The 17,902-nt window shown below is 38.3% G+C and overlaps 1 protein-coding gene across 1 annotated transcript in view; it reads left to right on the forward strand.

Annotated features, from left to right (window-relative positions):
• Positions 1–17,902, forward strand: part of MYO5B (myosin VB) — a 518,558-nt gene that overhangs the window by 426,259 nt on the left and 74,397 nt on the right. Inside the window, exons 22-23 of the mRNA XM_051969631.1 lie at positions 3,127–3,366; positions 14,461–14,545. Of these exons, the coding sequence (XP_051825591.1) occupies positions 3,127–3,366; positions 14,461–14,545 (325 nt within the window). The remainder of the gene's footprint in view (positions 1–3,126; positions 3,367–14,460; positions 14,546–17,902) is intronic.

The raw sequence follows: 17,902 nt of genomic DNA on the forward strand, positions 1-17,902 counted from the left end.
GAAGAAAGTGTTTGAGACTAATCCCCAAATCAAACCACTGTTAGATTGATAGAAAAAAACAGGCTTTCTGCTGATGCCTTTATTATTTCTCAAACACTTGCCAGCACTTAGGGCCAAGAGAAAAACAGCCCAGTAGGGAGGCTAGTATGTGTTTCATAGGAGCTCAGAAGCAAAAGGAGCTACTGTGCAACAGGAAAATGTAAGAATTTAAGGTTTTTGAGGGTCAGGACTCTTGCTTTGGTCTATATCCTCCCAGCACAAAGTGCAGGGTCTGGGCCACAGTGAATGTATCATAAATACTTATGGACTGATTGCAGAGGAGGATGACAGCCTTAAGAAAAGCTCTTAAATGTCGGGCTAAGAAATTTTGCATGTTATCCTAGAGGCACTGAGGAACCCTTAAAGGTTTTAAGGGGGATTGAGATATCACTTCAAGATTTACAAAATTTTTGTCTCCCAGTAGTCTTGGGAAGTAGGTAGTAAAAGTATTATCCCCATTTTATAGATTAGGAAACTGAGACTCGGGTTAAGGAGCTGGCAAGAATCACTCAGTGAAACCAGTATCTTAGTTCCATGTCCATACCTTTTCTACTACACTGAATTTCTTGTACAGAATATGCAGGGTAAACTCTTAAGTGCTTTAGGAAGCTAGAGAGGACAGATGATACTTTGGGTAATTGTATCTGGTCTAGTTTGAAGAGATGGAATGTGAAGATGTAAGATTGAAGTGCTTACATATGTACACGGAGAAGGGTATTGAGTATTAACCTTGACTGATGTCGTAACATTTATATTCTGTGGGAAGTAGTTTCCCAGGAAATGTGATTTGTGGAAATGTCCAGGATAGGATAACTGTTGTATGCCCTGCCCATGCTATTCCGTGCCTCCACACAACAAACCTATATCCAGAGTAGGTTGGTAAACATTTAATAACTGTGCACATAGGACACAGCAAGCCCTGAGTTGTAAACTTTGTTGATTTCTAAGGTGTAAATGTTCCCACTGAAAAATTTAACAGTTTTTCCAGCCCTTTCTCTCCTTTTCCTTTGTGCCCACTCTGATAACCCACTTTTCTCACCTTACCATAATTATTCATTACCTGTTATAGCCACATATTCACTGCAGGAATCACCCAGTACATGTTCCCACATATTACATCCTTCCAGTACTATTAGACTTAAGAGGAACTGTAGGTGATATTGCAATTCAGACATCCTTGTCTGAGAAGCCAGGTTGAGCTGAGTTTTCCCTCCAACTTGAAACAGAGACCTGCGAAAGATCTTAATTTAGAAAGGACAAGGTCATCTGCTGCATCTTGGGCTCCACTGGATTCCAATGATTCTGGAGGAAAGTATGAGGCCAATGACTTCAGAGTTCTATCATACTTAAATCCAATTCTCCTTCATAATATTATGGGTTCTCTTCAAGAACCAAAGATGAACAACAATAGGTTGATAAAAGAAAAAGTTATAGTGGACACTGCAATAATCTTGTGTTTCTCTCCCAAAAAAACTCTTGCAGAAATGGTCCTTGTTAAAACTGGGAATGAGTCACAAGAGATTAATTTATAAAGTGGATACAATGTAATGGGATTTTTAAAAAATATATATTATTTGTGATTCATTCCTGAAAGCAAGGCTGATATTCAGACTATACAGGACATGTGGAAATATTGGGTAGTAACCTAGAGATTATCATTGTGGTGAGATTTCTATATTTTGGCTATTTACTGGAAAAAATATAGAGTTTAAAGCTTATGAAAAATATAGCATTTAAAGCTTAATTTGTCATCAGTTTATCAGAGAACTGGGCTCTTGGATGTGTGGTATTGTATTATCACTAATTGCTGGTGCCCAAATCTTATTATAGAACAGAGCTGTTTGTCTGATTGGCTTTTCTTGTTAGGGGTCTCCCCAGAATCTGTTCTTAGGTAGTCTGTGCTCCAGTTTTTTGTGTTAACATTCGTAACACAAGTGTGTTAGTTGTATTTATTTCCTTTCCTGTGTGGATTATATCGAAAAGCTAAGCACAAGCTTCCCAGAATGCATCTCAGAAAAATAGCATTCTTTTCATTTATTTTGGGAGTTTGTAGAAATGAATGTTTTCAGTAGATAGTGGATAGCTTGCTTAAGTGAAGGATCCTTTCTGCTCCCCTCTTCACTACCCATCTCCTCCATTGGGCTAGCTACTTCAGCTAACCTTGACTAACACTTTACAATTTGTCTTTCACAACTTAAAGGCAGTTCAGTACAATCTCATGTTTTCTCTAACTGTTGCATGTCATTCCACAACTAGACTCTAAGCTACCTGAGGACAGGACTTGCACCTTATACTTTTCTAACATCCTTGTCAGCTCAATATTTAGCAGCATGCTAAGAACACAGCAGGTGCTGAAAAGATTCAGTTGATGATCTAATTGACAGTCTGATTGACAGGTCTGTGACATCTTGGACCCTTTTTGATGAAAGGATAGGATAATAAAGCCAAGAGAGGGCCTCAGAGGATGAGTAATTATGAACAGGTAGTGGGAATGAGTACCAAGGTCTGTCAGAAAACTTCTGTTGGGGTAGTGGTATGAGATGGGGGAGGGGGGAATGGGGGATTGTGCCTGAAGGGGTCCTTTGTCTGGGAGTCAGCGATTGGGTTGCAGCCCATTGTGCTGGCTGATTCCTAGGGTAGGAGGGGGGCCCTTTGGGAAAAAGCTGAACAACTGAACAGCCAAAGGCTATAGAGTGAGCAAGTTCAGTGTTAAGTTTTTTTCTTGGAATCTCCTCAGCATGATGTTGCTTGGCTTTTGAGCCAGCTAGCTGCCATCCCCAAACAGCAGCTGTCAGCCAGCTTCTAGCTCAGGAGATGCCTCATAAACATCTCAGACTGTTTTATAGATACTGATATCGATTGTTTGGGGGTGGTTTTGTATTTTTTCCCAGTTTTATTAGTGAAACACTGAGAAACCTCTCAAGCATGTCATAACCTTGAAGTGTTATTTTGTCTGAGATGTTTCTCCTCTCTTAACCTACCTGCTCTTGCCTGGCCAAAGTAACCCCGCTGTCTCTCTCTCTTTCTCTGTCCTTCCCCCATTTGTTGGGGGAGGGTCTGGAGAAGGGGAGCTGTTGTTCTTTGCAGAACAAAGAATTCAAGAGCCTGACAGAGCAGCTCTCCACAGTGACCTCTGCCCACAACATGGAGGTGGAGAAGCTGAAGAAGGAGCTGATAAGATACCAGCAGAGCCAAGATGGGGACGACAGCCAGCGACTGAGCCTTCAGGAAGAGATTGAGAGCCTCCGGGCAGAGTTACAGAAAGCCCACTCAGAGAGGAAGATCCTCGAAGACGTCCACAGCCAGGAGAAAGATGAACTGACAAAGGTAGGGTAAGACACACTGGAAAAATCCTGACTGCTGGGAGAATGGAGAAATCATGGCCCCATGAGGTCACTTCTCTCCCAACTTCTCCCTCTGTCTATAATGATTACGAGAATTACCTGGGTTACTTGCTAAGTGACGGTTTGGGGTGGCCAAGATGTTCAGATTGGTTTGTGTGGAAACACAATTATTAGAATAATCACACTTATCATGCTCTGTTCATAATAGGCACTTTTTTGTTTAAATGAACTAGAAAGTAGGTTCTAGTTCTATTTTTGTCAGAAAGATTCCTTGATATGAACGTCAAAGCTTAGGTGTATTCCTCCAATATCCTGGTTGCCCTTGATTACCCAAGCATGTCTTTGCTATCCCTTAGGTCATCCCTAAATAACTTTTGAAGCTATTTTCAGCCTTTAGGGTAACAGGGTCTGTATCTTAGAAGCAGAACTTCTTTTGATTTTATGTTCATCTTAGTTCCCAAAATATCTGGGTGCAGAGATATTTATCTTCCATACCCCAGACTTTCCTGGTAGGGTAGACCTTCCCTCTACTTCATTCATCCTAGTGCACTTCTTCATTTTTCCATGATCTTGTCAATACTTCTTCTCTTCCTATTCTCCAAGTTCACTTCTCTGGCCTTTCTTTATTCTCTAGACAGTTTTGACTTTATAGTTAGGCAGTTGTATTATATAGTATCCCCCCTCAGATTTCCTTTGTCCAGTCACCATTGATTTCCTGCCAATTCTCACTCCCACTGGACAGAGTTTCCAAGAACTGCAACCACAGTTGCTGCCTTCTGTCATCTCTGAGATGATCTGTACTAATTACCTCCCCAAAAGCCTCACCGTGTTGTAGCACCTGCATTTTCCAGGACTCAGAAATGTTCATAATTGGAGAAAACAAGACTTTTAGCATATATAAGGCATAAGTTATATTGTGAGACCTAGGAAAATCAAGTCTCCAGCTCTGTATGACTTTTGCCATTATTTAAGCCCATGGAATCTCAGTTTCCTTCTCTGTAAAATGAGAATATTAGACTAAACTAGATGATCCATATGGTCCTTTCCAACTATGAAGCAACATTGCTCTATGACCATTTGCTTTTCTGTACTGAAGCCATAAACATCGGCATTGCAAGAGATGCCAGTTTCTTTGGTTGAAAGGTCTCCTCTTCCATTGCTTGCTTTCATTTCCATTGCCCTCATTGCTTTCTTTTCCATTCCTTCTCTTTTCCAGGCTTTAAATATGGCTTAGAAATAGCTTCATACTTCCAATTCTAGGCAGCTCTCCAACAAGATCCCATGGTGTCCTTGATGCAGCATCAGCATCCTTGGTGCTTCCTAGTGAACAGTGACTTCCCAAAGGAGCTAGCTGTATAGTAAGGCTTTAGATCTGAAGTCAAGAAACTCTGAATTCAAATCTGGCCTCAGGCACTTAATAGCTATGTAACTCTGAAGAAATAATTAACCTCTCTCAGCTTCAATTTCTTCACCTATAAAATGGGGTAATAATGTTATATACTTTCCAGGGTTATTTTGAGGATTAAATGAGATAATATTCATAAAATATTTTTGCAAACTTTAAAGCACCCTATAAATGCTAACTATTATTATTATTTGCAGGTACCTGTCAACCCAGTATTATTTGAAGGCCACTACAAGGCCTCCTTGCTGCCCAAACTTATACCCTCCCTGCCTACCAGGGGCATGACATTCCCTCTCTCAAAATCCTTCTGGGATAAAACAATATGCCTTCATAAGACCCTTTTTCAAATACAGACATGTTTCATTACCATTGTGTCCTCATGCCCAAAACAAAATATATATTCCTTTATAAATATGCAGACATGAGTAGGAAGAGGAGCACTCGTTGATTTGAATGTCAGAGAGTTGGATTTGAATCTTCCTCCTGTTATTATATTTTCACGTATTCACTTTCCCCCTTGGGGCCTAGGTTTCCTACTCTGGAAAATGAAAAGTCAGACTAGTTGATTTTGCAGGTTCTTCCCAGTTTCAAAACTGATAAAGAATCCCCATTTATCTTAGGGTGATCCAAAAACTTCAACTTTATATGTCCAGGGGACTTGAGTTAAACATAAAGAATAATTTGCTGAAAGATCAAATGTAAAGTCTTGGAAAAAGCTATTCAAGGGAGGGGGAGGCAGAAGACCTCTATCCCAGGAGCTCTTTAAAAAGGCAGGAAGACAACTACCTGCCATATCTGTTTAAAAGAGGGCTAGCTAGATATGCTTTCCAGTCCTGGAAAGGGGAAATGGGTAGAGGGTTAGTGATTGGATATCATGTCCCCTTGGGTCTCTACCCAGCTTTGAGATTCCTGTCAGTGGACAAGAGAGAGTATTTTCTGAATATCTGTTCCTTTTCTATTAAATTTTCCCATTGCTTTGTACTGTCTTCCTAAAACAGACCCCTTGGCTCTTTCCTTTTTGATCTATAAAGAAATGCCATGTGCTTGCTTGATATTTTGTGCCCCGTTATTGTTTTGTGTTGAATGAAAGGGAGAATTAGTTTGGCCTCTCACAGAGCTACCTCAGGGGAAAGGAGATAGCTCCTTAACCAGATCAGCCCCACTGCCTGGCTCTGAAGGGAGCTTGGTAGAATAGGTCCAGAGAAAACTTCTCCACACATCAGTCCCAAGTCCCCCCCTTAGTTTCCTGGTTTGGTTTGTGGAGGAGGACGAAGTGCTTGTTTTGTGATTGAGTCTCCTCACTGGAGAGAGAAGGAGACAGAATGAAGCTGCTTTCTCAGGAATGAGACCCCCTCCTGTTTTAGGCCCTGCCCTAAAAGAACAGTGTGCACTGAGTGACTACTGACTGGAGTATAGGAGACAGGAATAATGTGGTCTATTCCCAGAGGAAATAGCTATCATCATTCTACATGTGGAGTGAATAGATGCTGCTTGCTGCCAGTTTCCTACAACATAAGCAAAGGCAAATATCTGACTCATTCAAATTTTATTGTGAGGAGGAAGAGTGGGATGGAACAGAGGGAATATATTAGTGGTCTTCATAGATAATGTTATTTGACTGGTAAAAGATAGCCAAAAATTATTAATTGTCTAAATATTTTCAGTTTTATAACCCTCTTCACCTTAGAGTAGGAATTCATAATATTTTTTTCTGTTGTGGGGCCTTTTGGTAATCTTGTAAAGTTTAATAGACCTTTTCTCAGCGTGACCTTTTTAAATTCATAAAATTAAATTCATAGGATTAGAAAAAACAATTATATCAAAATATAGTTGAAAAAAAATTTTTAAAATGAGTTTGTGGACCTCTTCTCATGTCTGTGGACCTCAAATTAAGAATTCTTATATTAAATTTTCCTGGCAAGAGTAGATATATAACTAGAATGAATATAACTGGAAGAACCAGGTATATGAGATGTTTTGATTAATATTTCACAGATATTTTAAGTGCAATGCAAAGATGGATCTGTTACACCCTTCCCATTATAGCTTCTTGAATCCTTGCTTACCTTCAAATCATTATCTCTTCTTTCACATGGAACTCAGCCTTTCTTTCCACTATAGCCTATGATACTGAAGAATTTTAATATGCATATTGATGTCCCCTCAAATACCCTCATCAGCTCTTATACTCTATATAGTGTCTCTTTATCAGTCATTCATGCAGATGATTATACCTTAAGTCTTCTCTTCTTCTGCCTCATTGATTGTAAGCTAATTCTTCATCTTCAACATGACTTTTGCAATCCTTTTAACCACTCTTCACCTAGACTATCATAGATGTACTAACATTACTTTCTTCTCTTGACTTCATAGAAAAGCAGTTAAATTATATGTTTTTTCTACCCTTGACTCCCTTGCCCCCACCGTCCTATCATCATTAATATGTTTCCATTCCTTACTCCCACCTCTTCCTTTGTTCATGCTTCATATTGCTAAATGCCATGGAAGAAAGATCATACACATTTGTTTGTCCTAATCCATATTATTCTAGTCTCAACCATTGTCCGACATCACCTCGAATTATTGCTTTTCAATTAATCTCTTCCACTGCCAAAACCCTAGAAAGATTTTTTTTTACCTTCACTGCCTCTACTTCCTTGTTACCCCTTATTTCTCAATCCTTTGCAATATGCAAATATTCTCTCCAAGCTTAGAATGATCTTTTGAATGCTAATATAGATTGCCTTCCCTTGTCCTTGTCCTCCTTGAATCCTTTGCAAGTTTTTTGCTTTCATTTAGATTTTTTTTTCCAATTCTGGATTTAACAAATACAAAATAAAATTAACATTCTATCTTGTTGGCCAAGCTTCCTCTTTCTGGACACTCTTTCCTTCCTTGCTTTATTTAAGTTACATTGCTCTCTTATCCTCCTACCACCTACCTAGCCATGTCATCCCAGTCCCTTGAGTCAGATTTTTCTGCCCCTTAGCTTAGGATTTTCCCTAGACTGGGTCCTATTTTTTCCTCTATATTCTCTTTTTGGAGCTCCCAAGTGTCAGTTCTTCAGAGATAGCCCCCTAATCTGTGTATCTAGCCTTAATCTCACTCTTGAACATCAGTCCCACGTTGTCAACCATTTCTTGGATACCTCTTGCTAAATGTCTCAAAAACAAAACCCATTCTCTTCTTTTATCAGCCCAGCCCTTCTCTGCACTTTCTTATTTCTGCACTGGTATCACTGCTCCCCTACTGGTATTCTCCAAGTTAGCATGATTCTTGTCTCTCTATCACTCCCCATATTGAGCCAGATTCTAAGTCCTGTTGATTCTATCTCATTCACTTCTATTTCATTTTCTGTGATCACATATGCACTGGTTTCTCATCTCTCTGTTGGTCTGTTGTAATATCCTGATTAGTCTTCTTGCCATCTTTCCCTTCTCCAATCCCTTTCCCACATGATGGCCAAAATAAAGTGCTTTACAAATATTATCACTTTTGCTCCTTAACACAATCCTCAGAGATAGATGCTTTTGTTCTTATTGGACAATTGCAGGAATTGAGCCTGGCAGAGGTTAAGTGCACAAATCTGCTCATGTCTTTCTCTTGCTCAAAAACTTCCAATGGCTTTTCAATGCATATGAATGCATATACCAATGCATATGGTATAAAATACAAATCATCCATTAAGTCTTTCAATATTGGAGCTTCCATTTCTCTTCAAGCCTTTTTTTCATACTGTCCCCCTCTGTGAATTTGACAATTTAGCAAAATAATGTCTAGTAGTAAAAGCTAGCATTTAAATAGCACTTTTCAAGTTTGCTAAGTGCTTTATATATGCTGTCATTTGTTTTTCACAACAATCCAGGGCAGGGAGGTACTAGTATTATTTCCATTTTACAGATGAGGAAACTGAGACAAAGATTACATGACATTCCCAAGGTCACACAGTTATTACATTTCTGTGAGATGTGATGTTTCTGTGAAAGGATTTGAACTCATATTCCTGACTCCAAATTCCTGTACTATCCCCTGGGCTTTACTGCCTAGACTAATGGATGGTCTCTAAACTTAATACTCTGTCAGAGCATTACCTAAAATACAGTCCTTCATCTTTGCCTAAATCCTTCCCTTCTTCAAGATGCAGATCAAGCACTATCAGCTCCAAAAAACTTACCCTGATTTCCTTAGTTCTAGTGCTTCAGTCTCTTCTAAATGCCTTTTACTTATCTTTAATGAGATCTGCATGTTTTGGAAGCTCTCCTAGAAAAAGAACTACTTCATTTTTATCTTTGCATCCTCTTCACCTATTACATTTGTTTTGCACATAGAATAGAAATAGAGATTGGACTAGTGATTTCATTTGCATAGGGAACTCCCAATTGTGGAAACTCTTCCAAAGCAAGTTGCCACCTTCATTGCTACTCTTAAAGAGTTTTAAAGAGTCTTAAATAGTTTAAGAGTGTGTAGTCTTAAAGAATTTCCTAGAGTATTGAAATAGAACACTAGACCTGGAGTCAGGAAGACTCATCTTCCTGAATTCAAACCTGGTCTCAGACGCTTTACTAGCTGGATGATCCTGTGCAAGTTACTTTACCATGTTTTCCTCAGTTTCCTCATCTCTAAAATGAACAGGAGAAAGAAATGGCAAACTATTCTAGTATCTCTGCCAAGAATATTCAAAGAGGGTCATGATGAGTTGGACCCAATAGAAAAAAGACTGAACTGCAGAGCTCTGAGAGGTTTATCTGCTAATCAGAATCACACAGCCAGTATGTGTCAGAGGCCGGATTGAAATCTAGTTCTTGGTTTTGAAGTCAAGGCTCTGTCCACCAAGCCATGTTGCTGCTTCTTGCATACAATATATGCTTAAAGAATTTTTTTGATTGAATTAGACTTAATTGACTACATATGATCCTGTGAGCTTGATTCACTGACTCCAGAATAATCCTGAAAAATCCATATCCAGAAGGTTTTGGAGTACAATTTATAACTATTTTTAACAACTCACCTGTACATATAAATTTACAATATTAAAGTCAGCATTATTAACTCATGTGCTTACATGTTCCTTCTCCTGAATGGACTAGTAATTATTCACAGGGACATTCTAAAAAAATTAAGTAAGAACCTTTATCTCCAGCAAACCAAGCCTCTGAGCTTTTCCCAGATGTTAAAGGGCACTAAAAAGGATAAGGGGATAAAGAGTTTTTGCCTAGAGCAAAAGTTCTTAAACTGGGCAAAAGGGGTTACAAGCTGAAAAAGTTTACTTTTCTCAGGCCTCCTTTTTTTCCATGACCCCTTTTTATCTAAGAAATTTTACGTAATCCCACATAGAGAGATGTGTAAAATAGATATATAAATCAAGCATATATCAATAATAAATCATGATTTCACAGTCCCCACATCAGTTAAGAGAACTCACAGGGTGGCAAATCACAGTTTAAGAAGCTGGGGAAAGAATAGTAACAGTTAATATCCATAAAGTGCCTTGAGATTTAAAAAATACCTGCACATATCATCTCATTCGATCCTTACATTAGCCCAGTGAAGGCAGGTGCTATTATTATTCCTATTTTGCAGATGAGGAAACTATTTGAGGAGTTAAATGACTTACCTAGCATACAGCTAGTTAGAAATTGATATGGGATTCTTATTCATTGAATCCTGATTTAAGTCCAGTGTTGTATCTACTCCTGTCCTTTTACTGAACAGATAAGAAATTCCAAGTCCAGCTATTCCACAAATAACTCCTTATTATTCACACATACATATAAACATCTCTTCTGATCATAACATCATAGATATAGAGCTGGAAGAAACCTTAGAAGGCATCTAATCCAACTACTTCATTCTGTAGATGAGGAAACTCGGGCAAACTTGGTTAACTGCCTCAACCCAAGGTTATGTGGCTAGTAAATGGCAGAACCAAGATTCAAATCCTGGTCTTCTCTCTCCAAACCCAATGTTCTGGGGCAGCTAGATGATGCAGTGAATAGAGCACTAGCCCTGACATCAGGAAGATCTGAGTTCAAATACAGTCTCTGACACTTAACACTTCCTAGACAAGTCAATTAACCCCAAATGCCTCTCCAAAAAAAAAAAAAAAAAAGCCATCAAACCCAATGTTCTTTCTACTACACCACACTGCCCTCTCTAATACAAAACAGATTATGAAAGCATGATAAGAAAACTACAAAAGCTTTAAGGAAGTGGCATCTGAGCTGCCCTTAAAGGGAATTAGAAAAACAGGGCTAAGAAGAAGGACATTCAAGCAGAGGGATGGCCTGAACAAAAGCACAGAGGTCATGTTTAGGGAATAGCTAGAATGGTTTGCAGATAAAGATATATGATGATGATAAAGATATGGTGAAAGTGAAATGTGGAAAGGAATTTGGAAGTTAAATGATGGAAGTCAAATCATGAATTCCAGTGTAAGACAATTAGAATTTTTTCTATAAAGGCCATATTATCCTGATTTGTGCTATTAGGCACCTGACCATTAGGGTCTGGTGTGCTACTGCAACAAGTCATTAGAAATACAAAAATTTTGAAACTATCCTGTTTGGATTTTTTTCCCAAGGAGCAATGTAGTTGGATGAGAATGAGCCTTGGTTCTGGCATCAGAGGACCTGGAATCAAATCTCAGCTTTCTCTGAAAAGAGTATAAGACAAGGAAACAAGTATTTTTCAAAAGTACTATGATGTATCAGGTTCCATATTAAATACTTTACGGATATCTTATTTGATCCTCACCCCCATCCCTGTGAAATATATGCTATTATTACTTCCACTTTACATTTGAAGAAACTAAGACAGAGAGGGGTCAAATTATTTGTCATGGGTCACAAAGCTAGGTCCAAGACTAAATTTGAATTCAACTCTCCTTACCTCCAGTCTTGGTGCTCTAGCCACACTGTACCACCTAACTGCCTCTAAGTCACTGATGTGTGCAGAGCACTATCAAACATTTATTAAATGCCTTCTCTGTGTTATACACTGTGCTAAATGCTAAGAATGCAAGGAGAAGCAAAAAGCAACCCCTGTCCTCAAGGAGCTCATTGTGTAATGGGGAAGATAACATGCAAACAATGATGTACAAACTAGCTGGATACAGGCTGAATTTGAAATAATTAAAAGAGGGAAAGCATTAGAAATAAAGGGAATTAGGAAAGTCTTTTTGTAGAATTTGGCTTTTTAGCTAGAACTTGAAGGAAATCAGGAAGCAGAGAGGAGGAGGGGGAGAATTCCCAAGGGGGAAGGGGGGTGAAGTTCTCCCTCTGCGGAGCTTCTAGTCTAGTTGAGAATGAGAGGGTAAGGCTGAACATAGAGACATAGGCACATAGGGATAGAACAAAACAAGTCAAAAAACATGACAGGAACCCATTGGTCCAGTATAAATGAAGTCTCTCTGAATGCTGAGAAGAAGCAGAGAAATGAAGTTAGTTGGAGAGGGTTCCTGTAGGAGATAAGTTTTGAGTGAAGTTTTAAAAGGTGATAATAGATATAAGTATTTTTGATAATGTTTAAAAGAGTCAAATTATCCAACTTTAGAGCTTCTCATTGATCCCATCATTCAAATATATTTTTTGGCTTTTCACTAGCCTTCATTACTGTCTGTCTTTTTCTCTTGTTGCCCTTGCAGGGCCAACCTAAAAATACACGTACATTCTACATAGAGAAAGCTCTGCTGAGAAAGCATCTCAAAGATCATTAAATAAGAAACAGTTTTAATTTCCCATTGTGATGGGCACTCACAACTTTGTACCTCATTACCAATTACATTGAATATCTGCCTTTGGTATATGGATCCCCTCCATCTATGTCCTCCTCCATTGTCAGGTTATAAATATCAGACACACTTGTTTAATAAAACATCTTCTCTTCTGCCTGCTCAGAAGAGACCCCAATAGGATGCATATTATGCTTCTTGGGAAGACATAATACTATTCATTCCCCTATATCATTGGAAATAGGAGGATTATTATTCTCCAAGTTCTTTTTATAGGTTTATGACTCAGTACTCCCATGATAAAATGGAAAGAACACTGCACTGGGACACAGAAGACCCACCCAAATTTGAATTCTGCCTCAGCTACTTACTACTTATTTGATCTTGAGCAACTCAGATCAGTGCTTTGGGCCTCATTTTCTTGATCTATAAAATGGAATGATTGGACCTAATGTTTTCTATTGTACCATCTATCTCTAATCCCTTTTGATCTTCATCTGAGGTCTTCAAAATGGGAAAAAGGCAAGAGGGGAAGTAGAAAAATTGCTGCATTTGGAGTCAGAAGACCTGGGTTAAAAGGTCACCTATGTGACCTAATCAACCTTTAACTCAGTTTCCCTCTCTGTGAAATGAGAAGACACCCACAAAGTCCCTGTATACCTCCAAATCTAGCATCCTTAAAGACAATTGAATTCCAGTTCCGTGGAGCATAGCAGGGCTTGGGAAGAGAGAGAATGTAAGATGTTTCCTTTGACCTGCAAAAATCCTATTTCATCTCCTATCTCTGAGGACTAAGAGGCTTCAAGGAATTATGTCCCAGAACTGCCTCTACTCAGGTTTCAACACATTCTAGTTTTATCAGGTTCATAGTATAAGTTGTTTTTTTTTTTAAATTTTCATAGTATAAGTTCTAACAGGAACTCTGAAAATCTAACCTGGGTCTGAAGTGCCTGCTCTAATATCCAAGACCCCTTCTGGGCATGCAAGGTAGAGTAGTGAAAGAATAACCTGAGCTTCTGCATATGAATCATCTTGGTTAAAAATTCACTTCTCAGATGTCTATAAGCATAAAAACATATAGACCTTTGGCCCTAAAATACAACCTTATCTAATAATTATCCTTTGGTTTTTAAAAAGAATCTGCCTAGAGAGCAGCTAGATGGAACAGTAGATAGAGCACTGTCTCTGGAGTCAAAAGGATTTGAGTTCAAATGTGACTGTAGGCACTTAATACTTGCTAGCTGGGCGATCTTAGGCATATCACTTAACCCCAATTATTTTGCAAAACAAAATATAAAAAGAATCTGTCCAATTTTGTTGTCTAAAGCCCAGCTTCTTAAACTGTGGGTTGTGACCCCATATGGGGTCTCATAACTGAATGAGGGTACCATGAAATTATGATGTATCTCAGTCTTTGGTTTGTATACTTATTTTATATACCCATATGCCCAGGATCATGTAAAAATTTCTTGGGCAAAAAGAAATTTTTCTTGGGGTGAGAAATATGCTTATTGAGATTCTTTGCCTCTAGTAAAGCATTTCCCAAAGCAGGAGACAGAAGGAAGGGATTGATTACAGTTCTAAGAGATACTCTATCTTTTCATATATTCTGAGATCAGTAGAATTAGCTGAATCCACCTTTTATAATGGTATTTTACATGACATTTTTTAACAATAGAAAATCATGAAATGCATTTCACTTTCCCAGGTCTGGTTTATGAAATTCTTTAAGTTTTGTAGTTTTGTGAGGTTTGCTTGTTTATTTACTAATATAAGGGGTTGGGAATCAAGAGTGAAGGAGGTTGTTTTAAAAAGAAGAAAGGAAAAATTTCAAAGTTATCCAGATGAAACATAATCCCCATAAAGAAAGAACTTGACCTTGAGCTGCCTGGAATCATAAGAGATAACGGGTTCCCCTGTTGGGCATATGTGTTCTTTTTTAGCGTGTATTGGACTTGGAACAAGAGAATGCACTTTTGAAAGATGAAAAAGAAATGCTTAACAACCAGATCTTGTGCCAATCTAAAGGTAAGGAGCTGAATGGATCATGTGTATGTTTTCACTGTGTCAGACCACACTTCTTTATTTTCTATTCATGTTCATTTCCCCACTCCCTTCCCCTTCCCCCCAAAAAAAGGTTCATTGTGGTTTGTTATGTTGCTGTGTGTGATGACACTGCAGAAAAATCTGATTCTGAGAGAAATCAAAAAAGAAATGCATAATCACTTCTTCATCCTGGCCATTTTTATTTAAAATATTAATTGGAGAGGCTTGGGAGAAATATAACTCCTTTTAAAGAAAGGTCTCTTGCTGTCAGATTTGTGAATGTTTAAAATGTTTAAATTTGTTTAGGGATGTGTTTCTTTTTTTATTAAAGCTTTTTATTTTCAAAACATTTGCATACATAATTTTCAACATTAATCCTTGCAAAACCTTGTGTTCTAAATTTTTCTCTCCCTTCCCCTTCCCATTCCCCTTCCCCTAGATAGCAAGTAATCTAATATTTGTTAAACATATGCAGCTCTTCTATACATATTTCCACAATTATCATGCTACACAAGAAAAATCAGATTGAAAAGGAAAAAAAAGTGGGGAAAAAAATACAAGTAAATAACAAAAAAAGTGAAAATACTATGTTGTGATCCACACTCATTCCCCATTCCTTTCTCTGGGTGCAGATGGTTCTCTGTCTCACAACACCATTGAAACTGGCCTGAATCACCTAGCTGTCGAAAAGAGCCAGGGATGCATTGTTTTTTTTTTGTTTGTTTGTTTGTTTGTTTTTTATGAAGTCAAAATTTCTTGATGGATTCTGCAAGATTGAGGTCAGAGGGAGTGCTCAGTGAATGTCTGGAGTCACTTTAAGAACTCAGTCAGCAAAGTTGTCAAGGGAATTTCAGCATTTCTAGATGTTTTGAAGTTTAAATTGATGAGGATCCAGATGCTTTAATGCCCACCTTGCTTCCTTTCCCCCCTCCCCCCAGCTTCCAAACTATAATCTCCTCTCTAGGAAGCTCAGGACAGGCAGCAGCAGCAGCAGCAGCAGCAACAGCATCATTGTCTGGATTTATGATTTTAGTGTTTTAGGAACTTCCTGTAAGAAAAACACATGGAACAGGATGCAACTTGTATCTTTAGAGAGTTCGCCTAGCACATAGTAGGTGCTTAATCAGTGCTTACTTATTGATTGTTCTGTTTCCTTTGGCTTTGACTAAATTACTACTCACCTAATTGTAGTTCCTTTGTTGTAGAGATTGGTCTTCCTGTCTATAACTATTCATTCTTGCCCTGTATCCAGTCCCTATAGAGGATACCCCTGTTATTCTGATCTCTCCATTGTCTCTGAACTGGTTTCTCTCTCATCACTGCTGGAGGTGATTTAATTGGTTAATAATAACGACATTGTAAGGTTTGCAAAGTATTTTACAAATACCATCTCATTTTATTCCCAGCAACAAACTTGGGGGAGAGGTATAATTATCATCCCCATTTTATAGATGAGAAAACTAAGGCAGATAGTACTTGTCCAGGATTACATCACTAATAAGTGTCTGAGACAGGATTTTAATCCAGTGCTTAGCACAGTACCTGGCACATACTAGTGTTTATTTATTGAATTTATTGAATTGAATTGATTCCAAGTTTTGTGCTTTACTTTTGCACCACCCATCTATCATACTAATCATGAGCAAGTAAGACCTTTACTGCCTTCTGCATTGCCTCATGCAAAGGTCCATAATGTGCTAAATTATCTCACTTTTAGCCCTTTAAAGATTTTCTTTAGAGCTATCCCATGCTACCCTGGGCTCCATAGATAGAATGTCAGTCACTCTCCAGGACCTCTCTGCTTTTCTCATCTCCCTTTTCCCCTGTCTTAACACTGTTCTTCAAGTAAGAATATATGTTTTTCACATCACTTTATAAAACCAGGTAGGAAGCTACTTACCTTAAAATACCTCACTGTATTGAATATGAAACCACGGACACCTCACATTTTTCCTGAGAGAAAAAAGAATCTAGATTTTCATATTATCTAAACAGTGCACTCCATTAATCCAGTCTCCTTCTCTCACCACAGAATAGTGTTAAAACTGAGAGAAAGGGAGATACAGAAAGATAGGGTATAGCACTTGGAATCGATTCAGTAAACATTTTTAAGCACTTACTCTGTGCCAGGTAACTCTAAGACTACAAGATCTAGGAAAGGTAAACCCTGTTTCATGCATTTTCCAATGAATTCACAAATCCAGATGCTCCCTCCCCTTTTCCCCAAAATGTGGCCAGCATTATGCCTTCTAGAAAGGAGATTATATATTTTAAAACATTATACTCTGAGAAGAGTTTCATAGGAGAAGGAACGATCCAATGACATACTCGAAAAAGTTAAAACCTCATCATGTTCTAGTGGAAAAAGTCTAGATTTAGTCTGGATTTAGACTTGATATCACTAATTATCTGTTTGGCCATACACAGATCATTCTGCATTATCTGAAACTTGATTTTACAGATGAGGAACTGAAATGTCGTGAGAAGTGGACTTGCTCAAAGTACAAAGTTAGTCAGTAGACATATATTAAGGACCTACTTTGTGCCAGGCATTCTGAGAATGTAAGGAGAGACAAATAGTCCCTCCTCAGAGAGCTCACAATCTAATGGCATAGAAAACAAACAAGCAAATATTTACACAGAAGCTGTAGATAAGTGAACAGGAAATAATTGAGAGTATATCTAGATGGAATAGAGTATTAGGACTGGAGTCAGGATGATTCATCTTTATAAGTTCAAATCTGGCTTCAAAAACTTTCTAACTGACTCTGGGCAAGTCACTTAACCCTGTTTTTTCTCAGTTTTCTCATGTATAAAATAAGCTGGAGAAGGAAATGGGAAAGAATTCCAGTATCCATGCCAAGAAAATCCCAAATGGGGTCACAAAGAGTTGGGCACAACTCAATAACAACAAAAGCACCAGAAGTGAGAAAGTTGAGAAATACTTCCTGCAGAAGATAGAATTTTAGTTGAGATTTAGAAGAAGCAAATCTGCTCAATAGGTTAGAGGGGATGAGGTGAGCACTCCTGGGAAAAGAAACAGCCATAGGGGAAAAAAAAAAAAACAGTATTGAAAGGTGGAACAACTTATTCATGATACATCAAAGACGCTAATGTCACCAGGTTGAGGAGTATGGGTCAAGGAATAAGATATAAGAAGACAAGGTAAGGTAAAAACAAAAGGGCTAGGTTATAAAAAGGTCTGAAGGCCAAATGACATATTTTATATTTGTTCTTGGAGACAATAAGGAGCTAGTTGAATTTACTGAGATAAGGAGTGATGTGCTTGGACCGGCATTTTAGGGAAATCACTTTAGTGGCTGAATGGATAGACCAGAA

Source organism: Antechinus flavipes, chromosome 1 (assembly GCF_016432865.1).
Source record: "Antechinus flavipes isolate AdamAnt ecotype Samford, QLD, Australia chromosome 1, AdamAnt_v2, whole genome shotgun sequence".
In the NCBI taxonomy this organism is placed as follows: domain Eukaryota; kingdom Metazoa; phylum Chordata; class Mammalia; order Dasyuromorphia; family Dasyuridae; genus Antechinus; species Antechinus flavipes.